The 14,558-nt window shown below is 50.2% G+C and overlaps 1 protein-coding gene across 4 annotated transcripts in view; it reads right to left on the reverse strand.

Annotated features, from left to right (window-relative positions):
• Nucleotides 1-2,016: 2,016 nt before the first annotated feature.
• Nucleotides 2,017-14,558, reverse strand: part of Fkrp (fukutin related protein) — a 13,007-nt gene continuing 465 nt past the window's right edge. Inside the window, exons 1-3 of one of the 4 annotated variants that reach the window (XM_029558076.1) lie at nt 14,493-14,517; nt 13,390-13,451; nt 2,017-4,976 (exon numbers count right to left, since the gene is read on the reverse strand). In XM_029558076.1, the coding sequence (XP_029413936.1) occupies nt 3,459-4,943 (1,485 nt within the window). In that variant the 5' untranslated portion in view covers nt 4,944-4,976; nt 13,390-13,451; nt 14,493-14,517 and the 3' untranslated portion in view covers nt 2,017-3,458. Of the gene's footprint in view, nt 4,977-13,389; nt 13,505-14,492; nt 14,518-14,558 lie in introns of those variants that run through there. The other 3 variants (XM_008821799.2, XM_029558078.1, XM_008821804.2) reach the window with 3 other exon arrangements.

Below are 14,558 nucleotides of genomic sequence, written 5' to 3' on the forward strand. Positions count from 1 at the left end.
TATTCCTTATTTTTAAATTACATTTATTCATTTATTATTTATTTTTGGGGGAGAGGGTGTGTGTGCCTCTGCATGGGTGTGGAAGTCAGAGGACAATTTTCAGAAAGTTCTCTCCATTTATCATGTGGGTCTCAGGGGTGGAACTCGGGCTTGGCACCAAGTTGTCTTCATCCAATGAGTCACCTTGCTGACCCTATTATTATTATTATTTGGGGGGGGTTACTCATGTGTAGGGGGAGGGCTCACTCACTCATGTAAGTACGAGTGCATGCCAGAGGCCAATGTCAGGGTTCTCTTCCTCAATAGCTTCTTCACCTTATTTAGGGAGAGTCTCTCATTGAACCTGAAACTCACCATTTTGGCTAGACTTGCTTGCCAGTGAATCCCAGGGATCCTTCTAACTCTGCCCACCCCCAGCAATGGTACCAGTTATAGGTACACACTGCTGAATAAAGTTTTTACAGGGGTACCCATTGAGCCTTCTCCCCATTCCCAATATTTTGATTTTTTGAGACAGGGTTCCATGTAGTCCAAGCTGACCTGGAACTTTCTATGTAATAAGATTGACCTTGAACTCCTGATCCTCCTGCCACTACCTCCAAGTGCTAGGATTACAGACCATGCCCTGTTTATGTGGTGCTGGAGATGGAACCTAGGGCTTGGTGCTCCCTAGACAAGCACTCTATCAACTGAGTCGAATTATAGCTTCTAATTTTTTTTTGAGACAGTCATGTAATATAGCCCAGGCTATCCTCAAATTCTCAATGTTCCTGCCTCAGCCTCCCAAGTGCTAGGATTAAAGATGTGAACCAAAAGAGCCAAACAAGGTGGCACACACCTTTAATCACAGCACTCAGGAAGCAGAGGCAGGCAGATCTCTGTGAGATCCAGTCCATCCTGGTCTATATAGCAAGTTCCAGGCCAGCTGGGGCTACAGAGAGACACTGTCTGAAAAAGACCCAAAATAATAATAATAATAATAATAATAGTTTTTTTAAAAAGATGTGAACCAAAAGAGCCAAACAAGGTGGCACACACCTTTAATCACAGCACTCAGGAAGCAGAGGCAGGCAGATCTCTGTGAGATCCAGTCCATCCTGGTCTATATAGCAAGTTCCAGGCCAGCTGGGGCTACAGAGAGACACTGTCTGAAAAAGACCCAAAATAATAATAATAATAATAATAATAGTTTTTTTAAAAGATGTATACCATCCACCAGGCCCAGAAAATAGTCCTCGTTCTAGTATACACTCATTTGTCCATATTAATTGTGGTGATGGCTTTTTGTCATAATGTAACTCAGTTGATATTAAAGATGCTGATGTATTCTTTTAATTTTCTTTGAGACAGTTTCCTGTAGCCCAGGCTGGCTTTGAACTCCTGCTCCTCCTGCCCCCATCTCTCAGGTGCTGAGGTTACAGGTGTAAACAACCATGGCTCCTGGTTGTTTCGTTTCCTTTAGCTGAGTCAGGGTCTTGCTATGTTGCAGGCCAGCCCTGAACTCCTGGGCTGGAGATACTCCAGCCTCAGTTGCCTGAGTAGCTGGGACCACAAATGCATACAACTGTGACAGGCTTTCTGGACTCATCATTATTTTGTGGTACAATGGATCAAGCCTAGGGCCTTATGCATGCTAGGCAGATGCTCTACCTGTGAGCTACATCACCAGTCTGGTGCTTTTCTTCAAACATCACCCCAGAACTGGGTACGGTAGCACACATTTGTAATCCCAACACCTGGGAGGCTGAGGCAGAAGAATCACAAATTGCAGGCCAGCCTGAGCTACATGGTAACATAGACCCTGGGTCAAGGAACAACGAAAAGCCCTCTATTAAACCAGACGTTGTGGTGCACACCTGTAATCCAGAAACAGCTGCAGAAGGATCATGAGTTTGAAGCCAGCCTGGGCTACAGTTAGACCATCCCAACCCCTCATCACTCCCTTTTTAAAAAAGAAAAAAAGCACACCCAGGAAGTGTGCAGAAGTCACTAGGATGAGGCAAGAAAACACAAAGCTCTGTTCATCCTGATGTTTTTATTTTAAATAGAATAATTTAAGCCGTATTAGTAATAGACTGGCAGTAGTATTTGTACATAATTTATAAATAAATACACACGTGCATGACCAAAAAAGGAAGCTTTTTTTTTTTTTGGTCTTTTTGAGATAAGGTCTCCCTGTAGCCCCAGCTGTCCTAGAACTCACTATGTAGACCAGGCTGGCCTTGAACTCAGAGAACCACCTGACTCTGCCTCCCCAGTGCTGGGATTAAAGGCCTGTGCCACGACGCCCAGCTTAAAAGGAAGCTTTTTTTAAAAATGTTAAATGGCACGGCCTCTCCAAGGGCCCCCTTGGGTACCTTTTCTAGAGTGGGGCAAGTGGGGAAGTGTGAGCCCTGGAATGATGGTCTGAGTTCAAGTCCCTGACTCACCACTTCCTAAATCCTCGGGTACTGGACAAGTGACTTCGCTCACCATTGTGGCCTCAGTTGTCCTCCCTGGAAAATAGACGAGATAGCAGCTGTCACTTAAGGGGGTGGGAGGAAAAACCTGCTGGCTGTAACTCTGAGCACCATACGTCGGTTCCCAGTAAGTTCTCCATTAACGCGAGCTGTGATTACGATTTACCCCTCCTGGCAAGTGGGACAGCAGGTGCAGAGCATTGAGATAAGTGGTAACAAGGGAGCCAGGACCCAAATGCACTTAACCAGAGCCCTCGCCTCCTTGAGCAAGTCAGGGTTCATAGCAGCAGGCACAGCCTGTTGGGTGCTCAGAAGGACGGAGGGTAGGTGGTCATGCTGCCCCGCCTCCCAGAGCGCCTCTCAGATCCAAAGACGGATGGCTACAAGAGGCGCTGGGCGGTCACCCCGCAGTCACCGGAGGTGAGAAGGAGCGGGACAGCCGCGCCCTCTAGTGGAGGAAGCAAACGCAACAGCCAAGGGTCCTGAGGGTTCTAGATACCATTATATGCATTCGGAATCTGAGGGAGTTTGAGGCAGAGAGCGACACTGAGCCACTGGTCCAGACCCACCTAAGTTGTATGTGATAGACTGAAGCTGGCCAGGCTGTCCACCGGATTTCTTCCCAAGGGTCCAGGGTTCTTGGAATCTGAGGCAGACTGTGAGGGGTCCTGAAGGAAGGGCTTGCATCCCTGGGCCTGTCCATCAAAGGTCAGCACTCCCCCCGCCCCCGTTACTGAGATGACCTAGGGGGTCACCACACACAGCCTTCGCTCACAGCTTAAGAACCCGCATGTTGCTTGCATCGCTGGTCGGAGTCTGCTTCCTGCTAATGCCAGGCTCGTCCCGTGGCTCGTCCTCGGTCAATTCACCTCTTTTCTCTCCAGTGTGCGCCCTCCTGCCCAATCAAACCAACCTTCCCATATCCAGAAAGACCCCCAAAGACAAACCAGCTCGCTGTGCCCGGATGTTCCCCCAGCCCCAGATGCAGGCACAAGGACTTCAGCCTCCTGTCAAGCTTAAGAGTGCTGGGTTGGGGTACTCCGGATTCTCGATGACCCCGGGCCCGAACTTGAGCTCCAGGAAGCGGCGATAGTTGTTAGGGGCCTGTGCCACGAAGCCCGCAAAGGGCAGGGGGACGAGCGGCTGCAGGAAGTGCTCCGGGAACTCCACGTCCTGCCGGTGGTCCAGCCACGTGTCCTTGGTCATGACCCCGTTGCGGGGATAGAAGGGCCACAGGTCTACGTGCAGGTGATTGCTTTCGCTGTACTGCACTCGGAAGAAGTCTCCCTCCACCGCCTTCTCCCACACGAAGCCGCGCTCGTCCACTACCGAGCCGGCCTCGGCGCCCCGCAGCTGCTCGCAGTTGCCGACGTCCTCCAGGTAGATGCCCAGGTCCACGTCGTAGTCCCACGGGATGATGTCCCCGTGGCGAGCCGCCCCAAGCAGCGAGCCGCCCTCCAGCCAGTAGCGCACGCCCGCGGCCTCCAACACGCCCACCACGTAGCGCGCTGTCTCCCGCAGCGCGCGCAGGCAGCAAGGCGGCGTCCAGCGCCCCTCGTAGAGGTAGGCTGGCGTGTCCCCCGCCACCGTGCCGAAGCAGCGCGCGCTCTCTTTGCTGCATCCGAACCACTCCAGCCGCCGGCCTTCCCAGCTCACCAAGCGGATGCCCAGCGAGCGTAGCAGCGCCGCCCGCCGCGCGCGCCCTTCGCGCTCCGCCTTCCAGCGCGCGTGGGCCGTGGCCAGCGGGGGCTGCTGCGCCGCGGCGAAGGTCAGGTCCAGCAACTGCACGGCCCAGCCGCGCAGGGCGCTCTGCAGGAAGAGGCTGGTGGTCAGCGGCCGGGCCAGGGGCGCAGAGAGGTTGAAGAGGTCGCGGGCGCGCAGGAGCACCACCGCGTCGCCATCCAGGGCATCGCAGCGCGGCGCGGCGGGCGCCGGGCCGTAGCGGGCAGTCCACTCCCGCAGGCTGATGTTCAGGGCCAAACACCGGGCCGGGTTGGCAGTAGCCACAGGGGCGGCCACCAGGCGCGCGCTGCCCGCCCGGAGCACCTCCACCATGCGCTCCAGTTGGCCTGGAGACTCGGCCCGCGCCCCGTCCGGCACCAGGGCCACGAACTCGGTGGCTACGTAGGTCTCCGGGCGCGAGGCTGCTGCCGGCCGGTCCAGGGCGGGCTGGAGCAGCGCCAGGCGAACGTTAGGGATGCGGGGCAACGCCAGCGGTGGGTAGGGGAGCGTGTCGGCCGCCACCACGATGGGCTGGGCTGGGTCCTGCTGCAGGAAGGAATCCACCAGTTCCGGCACTGAGTTATCGAAGGCCTCAAACTCCCGAATCAGGACGGTGACTCGGGGACCGGTAGCAGAAGCCCGGCGGGGGCCCCGGGTTCGAGAGTTCCTGGGCTGGTGCTGCAGCCATGAGAAATAGATGAAGACTAGGAAGTTGAGCGTGCAGGCAGCTGCCAGGGCAGCCTGGCAGTGGGTGAGCCGCATGGGGCCAAAGTCTGGCCGGGCGTCCAGGGCATCCTGGGGAGGCAGGATGAGAGGGGAGGCTGTAGCAGGTTGTCAGCATGCTTCGCCCCCAACTCCTCAGCCTTGCCCTTCTTCCCAAACCTCGGGGCCCCTCTTTCCCTCTTAACTGATTGAAACCCTCCCAGACTTCCTAGGCTGGCTCAAGAACCTGTTCTGGACTCCTTCAGCCTCCTGGTTTGCCCCAGCCTGATCGCTGGGAATAATCACTTCCTCTGGAGGGGTGCCATCGTTCCCCATTCAGTTACACTTAGGCTAATGAGTGAGAACCTTTTTAAAAAACCAACAACCCAACCAATCTCCCACCCACCCGCAGGATGCTGGCTGCAGCCAGGGGCTAGGGGAAGGGGAAAATAGGGTGTTTGCTGTGTAGTGTTCAGGTTTTTTTTTCTTCCCCCCCACCTTGTGGTGCTGGGGAACCCAGGGCCCTAGGCATGCTGGGTAAGTGCTCTACCACTAAGCCACACCCCAGCCCCTCACTGGGGGATTCTAGGCAGAGGTTTTACCACTGAGCCACACCCCCAGCTCCTCACTGGGGGATTCTAGGCAGGGGCTCTACCACTGAGCTATACCCCCAGCCCCTCACTGGGGGATTCAACCGTACCCTCACAATCTGGTTTTAGTTTTGCTGGATGAAAATCTGGAGGTTTATTTGTTCAACAATGTAAAGGAATGTTTGGAGGGAGGGATTTGAGATGTGGCCCCAGATGGCCTCAAACTAACTATGCAGCCGATCCTAGCCTTGAATTGCTGAGCTTCATCCATCTACCTCCCAAGTGCTGAGTTTACAGGTATGCAACACCAGACCCAGTTATCAAAGTAAGTACTTAGCACCCCTGAACTGTGCATTTAAAACTAGTTAAGACGGAGCTGGGGAGATGGCTCAGCGGTTAAGAACACTGGTTGTTCTTGCAGTAGACCGGGGTTCAAATCCTAGCACCCACATGGCAGCTAACAAGTGTCCATAACCCTAGTTCCAGGGGATCCCACAGCCTCTTCTGACCTCCGTGGGCATTGCAGGACACGGTGCACTTACCTACATGCAGACAATACATGTATACACATAAAAATAATAAATTTTTAAAAAACTAAGATGATGCATTTGGTGTTATGCATATTTGATTACTACTTTTAAAAATCAGAGCCAGATGTGTGGTGCCTGCCTTTAATTCCAGTGCTTAGGAGGCAGAGGCACGTGATCTCTGTGAGTTTGGGGGTCAGCCTGGTCTACATAGCGAGTTCCAGGCCAGCTGGAGCTACAGGGAGACTCAAAAAGACCAAAAAAAAAAAAAGGCTGTCACAGCCAGCCTCCACTCACTGGCTCACACTCCAGGCAAGTCCTGGATGGCACTCTCTCCCTGGTCTGATCACGACTCTGAAGTTTGGCTGGTCTCAGCATGGTGGTGCTAACTCTGGGTTCTGAGGAAGTGCCCAGTAAGTTTTCCCATGAAATTTTTATTTTTCTGCATGCCAGAGATGGAACGCAAAGACCTTCCACATGTCAAGCAAGGGCTCTACCACTGGACCACAACCCAAGACCCCCATGAAAGATTTCTTAAAAGTTTTACCCCTCCTCCAGGTGACAGTGAAGACCCAGCTAATTGTCCTGCATCTAAATACTTCAACCCAAGTCTCCTCAGATTCTCATCAACCTCTCCCAGGGCTCCTGCTCCAGGCTCAGTCCTCTCTGAAGCCACAGGCATCTTCTTAAAGCAAAAATTGACCTTTCCTTCCCATCTAAGAACTTGCCAGGGCTCCCCAGTACTCAGGCAGAAGTGAGTTTTCTGTAATACTCCACTTGCTCACCCATCATCCCGGCTCCTTCATACTGTTTCACGAGTTTTCCTTTTCTTGAATTTTTTGGATTTCTGAGACAGAGACTTTCTATGTAACTTTGGCTGGTCTAGAACTCACTATGTAGACCAGGATAGCCTCAAACTTGTAGTGATCTTTCTGCCTCTTCCTCCTGAGTGCTAGGGTTACAGTGTGTACCAACACACCCAGCATACTAGTCTTATTTCTAAGTGATTATACACTCTGTTGCTTCATAAGAAGGGCTTCCTCTTCAACCCCCATCCTCCCCATATCTCTTCTAAAGAACTTCTATGTTTGAGGTCTCAGCTAATTGGCCCCTCTACCAGGAGCCCCTGCCAAAGCCCATATTGAGTCTAGGAGCAGCCTCCAGACTACCAGACCACCCTGGCCTCCAGTACCCCAGTCCTGCCTGTTCTGATTCATTGTGTGGGAACGAACTACTTTGCCCCTCTAAGATTATATGCCTTGGGAGGGCAGAGCTGGGGCTGACTTTATTACAGCTGTGCCCCTAGGACACAGTAGGCACCAAGGCTGCACCTAGCAAAGAAGTGACTGTCCAGTCATCACAGTGGCACATGCCTGGCCTGTATAATTCCAGCCCTGGAGAGGCTGAGACAGGAGGATTAATTGAGCCTAGGAGTTCAGGGCCAGCCTCTCTTCAAAACAAAGGGGGGTGGATGGGGCTGGAAAGATGGCTCAGCGGTTAAGAGCACTGACTGCTCTTGCAGAGGACCCAGGTTCGATTCCCAGCTTCCACATGGCAGCTAAAAATCATCCTTAACTCCAGTTCTAGGGGAATCCGAAGCCCTCTTCTGACCTCCACGGCATTGCAAGACACAGGTGCACTCACATACATGCAGGCAACACACTCATACACACAAAATAAAAATAATAAAATATTTTAAAAAAACAAAAAAGGGGTGTGGGCAGGAACAATGGTTCAGTGGTTAAAAGCACTGGCTGCTCTTGCAGAAGACCTGGGTTTAGTTCCCAGCACCCATATAACAGCTAACAACCACTGTAACTCTAGTTCCAAAGGATCCAGTGCCCTCTTTTGGCTTCCTCGGGCATTGCACACACATGATACACTTACATACATGCAGGGAAAAAAACTCATACACATTAAATAAATAAATGAACAAAGAATTTTTTTTTTAAACTAAATAGTGACCTCCTAACCTTTAGAGCTTCAGAATCACCTTGCAGACCTTACAGTGATTCTTCCACCCTTCAATCCTTCAGTACCTGTCTGCTGAAATTCTACAACACACTGGGCAATTCTCGGCACTAGACGCACAGACAGCATTTCTGCCCACATGAACTCACTACATGGACAGGGACCTATGGAACCACAGAATCTTCCATGTCTTAAAAATATTAAAATCTGAGCCAGGCCTTTTGTCCCAGGTCCTTGGGAGGCTAAGGCAGGAGGAGTACAAGTTCAAGGGCAGCTTGGGCTACAAGGTTAATTCAAAGGATGCTTGAACAACTACTAACTGTCTCAAAATAAAAAGTAAAAAGAAGCCAAGCGTGGTGGTGCACGCCTGTAGTCCCAGCACTTAGGAGGCAGAGGCAGGAGGATTTCTGTGAGTTCAAGTCCAGCCTGGTCTACATAGTGAGTTCCAGGACAGCTGGGGCTACAGGGTCACCCTGCTTCAAAAAGACAAAAAAAAAAAAAAGTAAAAAGAGCCACACTTGGGAGGGAGCAGCAGGTGAATCTCTGTGAGTTCCAGGTCAGCCAGGACTACACAGTGAGGCTATGTGTAAAACAAAACAAAACAGCTGGGGGCTGTGGCTTAGCAAGAGTGCTTGCCTAGAATTCAATGGGTTGGGGTGTGGCTCAGCTGCACAGGGCTTACTTAGCATAATGAGGTACCCTATGTTTAAACCCCAGAACAAAAACGAATCCCAACAATCACGGGGTCTTGGTAGCTAGTTATCCAGGATTCTAGAGGTGGCCCCTACGTCCTTTTGGAATCTTCAAATCTATGAAAATAAGCAAGAGACCATTTTCTCACTTCCCACCTCGGTCCTTAACAGTCTGGCCCCACCCACTGCCCAGCAGGACTCTGTTACACTCAGATCTTGTTCAAAGCCTCCAGGAGCTCACCTGCACTGAAAGGAGAAACCAGTGTCCTCACAGTAGCCATGAAATCTGACACAGGCACCCATCTTTTCCCATCCATTTATCGAGCTCCAGCCACAATGGCTCCCATTAAGCTCCATTCTTCAAACACAGCCACAGAACTGCCTGTCTAGATACACCTCCCTCACAGTCTTCAGTCTTTGCATTCATCTGTCACCTTCCACAAGCCCTTCCTCTGCATACTCCCCTTCCCCATCCTTGCCTTCTTTCTAATTATTTTTTATTTTCTGTGTATGAGCGTTTTTCCTGCGTGTATGTAAGAGCACCATGTGCACACAATGCGCAAGGAGGCCAGAAAAGAGCACCAGCCCCTATGGAACTGCAGTTACAGTTGTTAGCCTCCCTGTGGGTGCTGGAAACTGAACCCGAGATCCTCTGCGAGAGCAGCCAATACTCATAACTACTGAGCCATCTCTCCAGCGCCCCTGCCTTATTTCTTTACCTTGGTAATTAGAACATTGATTTTCTTTATCTCATTCATTGTTTAAGCCTCCACAGAAGCTTTGGGAATGTGATTCTTATTTTGTTCAGTGCCTGGCAAACAACAAGCGTTCAATAAGAATGTGTTAATGAATGAGTGACCTGAACTGTTAGATGGGGAACCTGGGCCAGTGAGACACCTCAGCAGATAAAGGCACTTGAGACCTAAGTTTGATTCCTGGGCCCCACAAAGTAGATGGAGAGAACTGGCTCCCCCAAGTCCTCCTCTGACTGCCACATGTGCCCATGGCATGTATGCCCCCCACCAATAAGGAAGTAAATACAATAATAATAAAAAAGATGGGGAGCCTGTGGCTTAGTGATGGAAAGGATAGAGATCAGGACCTGAGACTCCACCTAGTCTAAGGCCACACACACCCCTGGTTGACTCTGGGCAAGACGTGCCCAGCAGGACAGAGGGCAGAAACTGGATTCTCAGAGACCAGCGGGTTTGATGACCACCCACTGCTGAGTAAGGAAGGTACAGAGGAGGGCAAGGTGTGGTTGCCCATGCTTTCTTACAATCCCAGCACTTGGGAGGTGAAGGCAGGAGGGCCAAGAATTCAAGGCATCCTTGGCTACATGAGTTCAAGGTCAGCCTGTGCTACATGAAACCCTGCCTCAAAAAAAATTAAAACAGGGCCGGGTGTGGTGGCACACGCCTTTAATCCCAGCACTGGGGAGACAGAGGCAGGCAGATCTCTGTATCTCTGTGAGTTCAAGGCCAGCCTGGTCTACATAGTGAGTTCCAGGACAGCAGCTGGAGCTACAGGGAGACCGTCTCAAAAAAAAAAAAAAAATTAAAACAGAGAATACAGAAGAGTAGAAAGGAATTATATGGAACCCTAACAAGGCTTCCTTGGTTTTTTCAGTGGTAAGAGTTACAAACCCCTTCTAAGGAAAAGTGACAGAATGGTGATTGTGTGTACATGTGGGTATGCATGCATATATGTGCATGTATGCAGTCAACAGTGGGTGTCAATTGCTCTCCACCTTTTAAAAAATTTTGTTGAGGCTGAGCATGGTGGCACACACCTTTAATCCCAGCACTTTGGAGGCAGAGGCAGATGGAGCTCTGTGAGTTCAAGGCCAGCCTGGTCTACATAATGAGTTCCAGGGCAGCTGGGGCTACAGGGAGACCCTGTCTCAAAAAGACCAAAAAAAATTTTTTTTGTTGTTGCTGTGGAACTGGAGAGATGGCTCATCAGTTAAGAGCACTGGCTGCTCTTGCAGAGGACCCAGGTTCAGTTCCCAGCACTCACATGTCAGCTAAAAAGCATTTGTAACAACAGTGCCAGGGGATTCGATGCTCTCTTCTGACCTCTGTGGGCATCGCATGACACGAGTATACTTAAATACATGCATGCAATACAGTCATACAGATAAAAAATAAAAATAATAAAATATTTTTAAAATTTGTTTATGGGCTGGAGAGATTGTTCAGCAGGGGTACTGGCTACTCTTGCAGGGGACCCAAGTTCGATTCTCAGCACCCACATGGTGGCTAACAAGTCCATAGCTCCAGTTCCAGGGGTTCCAACAGCCTCTTCTGACCTCCGCAGACATGGGTGTGCTTACATACATGCAGGCAATACACTCATACACAGAAAATTAAAAAATTTTTGTTGTTATATTATGTGTGTGCATTGGGGGGAGGCATGCCACATCATACATTGAGGGGTCAGAGGACAACTTGGTGGAGTCAATTCTCTCCTTCCACCTTTACGTGAATTCTGGAAACTCAGGTTGTCAGATTTGCACAGCAAGTGTGTTTATCCACTAATTCATCTTACTGGCCTCTCTCTACCTATGTTTTGGGACACAGTCTCTCACTGAGCCTAGAGCTTGCCACTTCAGCTATTCTGGCCAGCCAGTGAGCCCCAGGGATCCCCCTCCACTCCCATCCCACAGCCCTGAGATTACAGGCTTGCCTTCTCTCGCCCAGTGTTTCCTGTGGGCTTTGAGAATCAAACTCAGGTCCCCATGCTTGTGCTGCAAGCACTTTACCCAGTGAGCCATCATCCCAGCCCTGAAGTGCTGATTTTGAAGGCCTGGATTTTTCTTTTTCTTTTTTTTTCTATTCCAGTGCTAGGGATGGAACCTAGGGCCTTGTACATGTTATGCAAGTCTCTACCATTGAGCCTCATCCTCAGCTCTTACATTATTCTGGTCAAGAAATCAATAATTCTAGCAACTTTACACCTCTGCACTCATTTAATCTCATGATGACATTTAAATATGAGGCTCAGAGTAGGTGCTTAGCATATGGAAGGCTGGATCCCGGCATCATTAAAAAAAAAAAAAAAAAAGAGGAGACAGAGAGAGGTGAAGTCACATGCTTGAGGTCACATAGCTGAAAAGATGGGGACATGGATTTGATGCAAGAAGCTAGTTCTAGAATCCTACTTCAAAAGTAAACTTTGTCTTGTTTTATTGAGATAGGGTCTTACTATGTGTCGAAGGCTCATTTTGAACTTGAGAACCTCTTGCTTCAGCCTCTTGAGGTCTGTAATGACACGTGTGCCACCAGGCCCAGTCATCTCTGATGTCTTTCTTGCAGGCAGTCAGCCCTACTCTCTCACTCCATGGTAAGCCTTTCCCAGAACTAACCTGGCAAAGCCAAATATGGCACGTGACTGATCAATCCAAGTCAGATCAACAGGTAAATATTAACAGAGTGCTTTGTGTCACTCTTTTGGGGTTTTGTTGTTGCTGTTTTTTGAGACAGTGTCTTATGTAGGCCAGGTTGGCCTCAAACTTGCTTTGTAGCTGAGGATGACTCTACCTACTGAGAGCTGGGATTACAGGCATGTACCATCATGCTGGGTTTCTACAGTCCTAGGCAAGCACCAAGCTACAGCCCCAGCCCCTGTGTTCTGACATCTGAGAAGGCAGGTAAACAAGAACTTAAGGATGAGGTCAGAGGCCAGCATGAAGACATGAGCCAAAAAAACAGGGCCTTGTCTATAAAAAGTGGCCAAGGAAGGAGGGAGAGTGAAGCTGAGATCTTACTGGTGTCTCCACTCCTCCCCCAAACAGTGTATGTGCTGGGTGTGTGGTGTTGAGTGCTTGTAATCCCAACACTTAGGAGGCAAAGGCAGGAAGATCAAGAGTTCATGGTCATCCTTGGCTACATAGTATGTTTGAGGCTAGTCTGGGCTACATGAGACCATCTCAAAAACCCTAAACCAACCAATCACCACCACTACCAACAACAACAACAACAATAACAGTGTATAAGGGCCAGCAAGATGGCCCAGTAGGATGGGTAAAAGTACTTGCCACCAAGCCTGACCTGAGTTCACTCTCTGGGACCCACATAGCAAAAGGAAAGAACTGACTCCAGCAAGTTGTCTTCTGACCTCCACACATGCATTGTCAAATACACAGACACACACACAAACACAAATAAATGAAAACTTTTAAAATTTAAGAAAAGGGGGGAAGAGATTGGTCAATGGTTAAGAGCACTGCCTGTTCCTACAGAGGACCTGGGTTCAGTTCCCAGGACTCAGATCTTTTGTTTTCTACCTAGCAGCTAATACCTGTTCTCAACACTAATTCCAGAGACTCTGACACCCTCTTCTGGTCTCTTGGGGCATTACACACACACACACACACACACACACACACACACACACAAACACACGATACCCTTACATGCAGGGAAAATGCTCATGTAAAATAAAATAGAAATAAAATCTTTAAGAAAAAGTGCATATAGATGTTTCACTCTGGCTGGGTGTGGTGGCACACGCCTTTAATCCTAGCCTGGTGTACGTAGGCCAGCTGGGTCTACAAAGAAAAAGAAGTATCACTGTCATTTGGCCTGAACCCCATCATCCACAGTAGGTAGAAAACAAAAGATCTAGGATATCTTAAGGAAAATGTTAGATGGAACAAAGAAAAACCTCTGTTCAGGAAACTGCAGTAGCCAAGTGATTACTGAGACATCGCAGGACTTCTTACCTCCTAGATTGCAGGCTGAGGGTGTTCTAGGAGGGTGGTTCCACCCCAGCTCAGCTGCTCTGCTGAAGGAAGGACCAGAAAACATCAAATGAGCCAACTCCGCCAAAAGCAGCATCTATCAAGTCAAGGAATTTTTTTTAAGTTCCTTAAACTTGGGCATCACCCAGCATCTCTCAGGAGTGGGATGGGTAATAGGACACGTTATCAGTTATCAATAGCAACTTATAATCATCCCTCTGCCACGAATGTGTCCAGAAAAAGGTAGGGCAGATGCTGTTACCATGGCAACCCCTTCCCTAGAAACATTCCAGCCTCTGGAAACAATCCTAAAACATCTTCTTAGTGGACCTGGTTCCTAAGGTCACTAGGTGGGCGAAGGCCCTATGACAGTAACCAGGGCTTGTGTCTCATCTCCTTGGGCATGGGCCAGGTCCGGTAACCATAGCAACTGTCCCAGAGTAGCGCTTCTCTAAATAAAAACACCTGGTTGGTTTGGTGCATAGACCTCCCACATGGGGAGATGGTTACCATGGTAATGCCAACTTGGGGAGGGGGGTCGTTGGGGAAGGGTTGGTGTGCAGAGACTGTTCTCTTAAAGGTTAGTGTCCTTGGGGCTGGGGTCTTTTCTACCTGAGCACTAGTTGAGGGGTAGTTGCCATAGTAACTGATGAGGGGCGGGTCAGAAGGACCACCAGGGACTTGGGGTTACCTTAGCAACCTCTTCCTGGTGCAGACACAGGAGAGATTTGGGGCTTTACATACATAAAAGGGGAGAAGGCTGGGGGATGCCTCCAGGTTGGAAAGGGTTACTATGACAACCGACATGGCCAGGCATCAGAAAGGATGGAGCCAACTCCTGAAACCACCCCAGGTGGTCTCTCTGTGCGTTTGGGGTTTTTCTGGTTTTAGAATGAAAGCGATTGTCCAAGGGGGGATATTTGCGGGGAGGTGGGGGGAGTGAGGGTCTCTGGTTGGGGAAAAGGAGGCAGAAAAATAAGGCCCCGTTCCAAGCTCACTCATGCGAGGGTGACACACACTTAGCGGTCCCCGGGTCCCTTGCCCCCCTCCCTCCCCGGTCAGTACCCCCGCGCGCGCACGCGCACCTTCGGGGTCTACCGGGTGGGCGAGGCTCGAGCCCGGCCAGGAGCTCTGCTCTGCTCACCCCCGCT

Source organism: Nannospalax galili, unplaced genomic scaffold (assembly GCF_000622305.1).
Source record: "Nannospalax galili isolate Female #2095 unplaced genomic scaffold, S.galili_v1.0 scaffold432, whole genome shotgun sequence".
NCBI lineage: Eukaryota > Metazoa > Chordata > Mammalia > Rodentia > Spalacidae > Nannospalax > Nannospalax galili.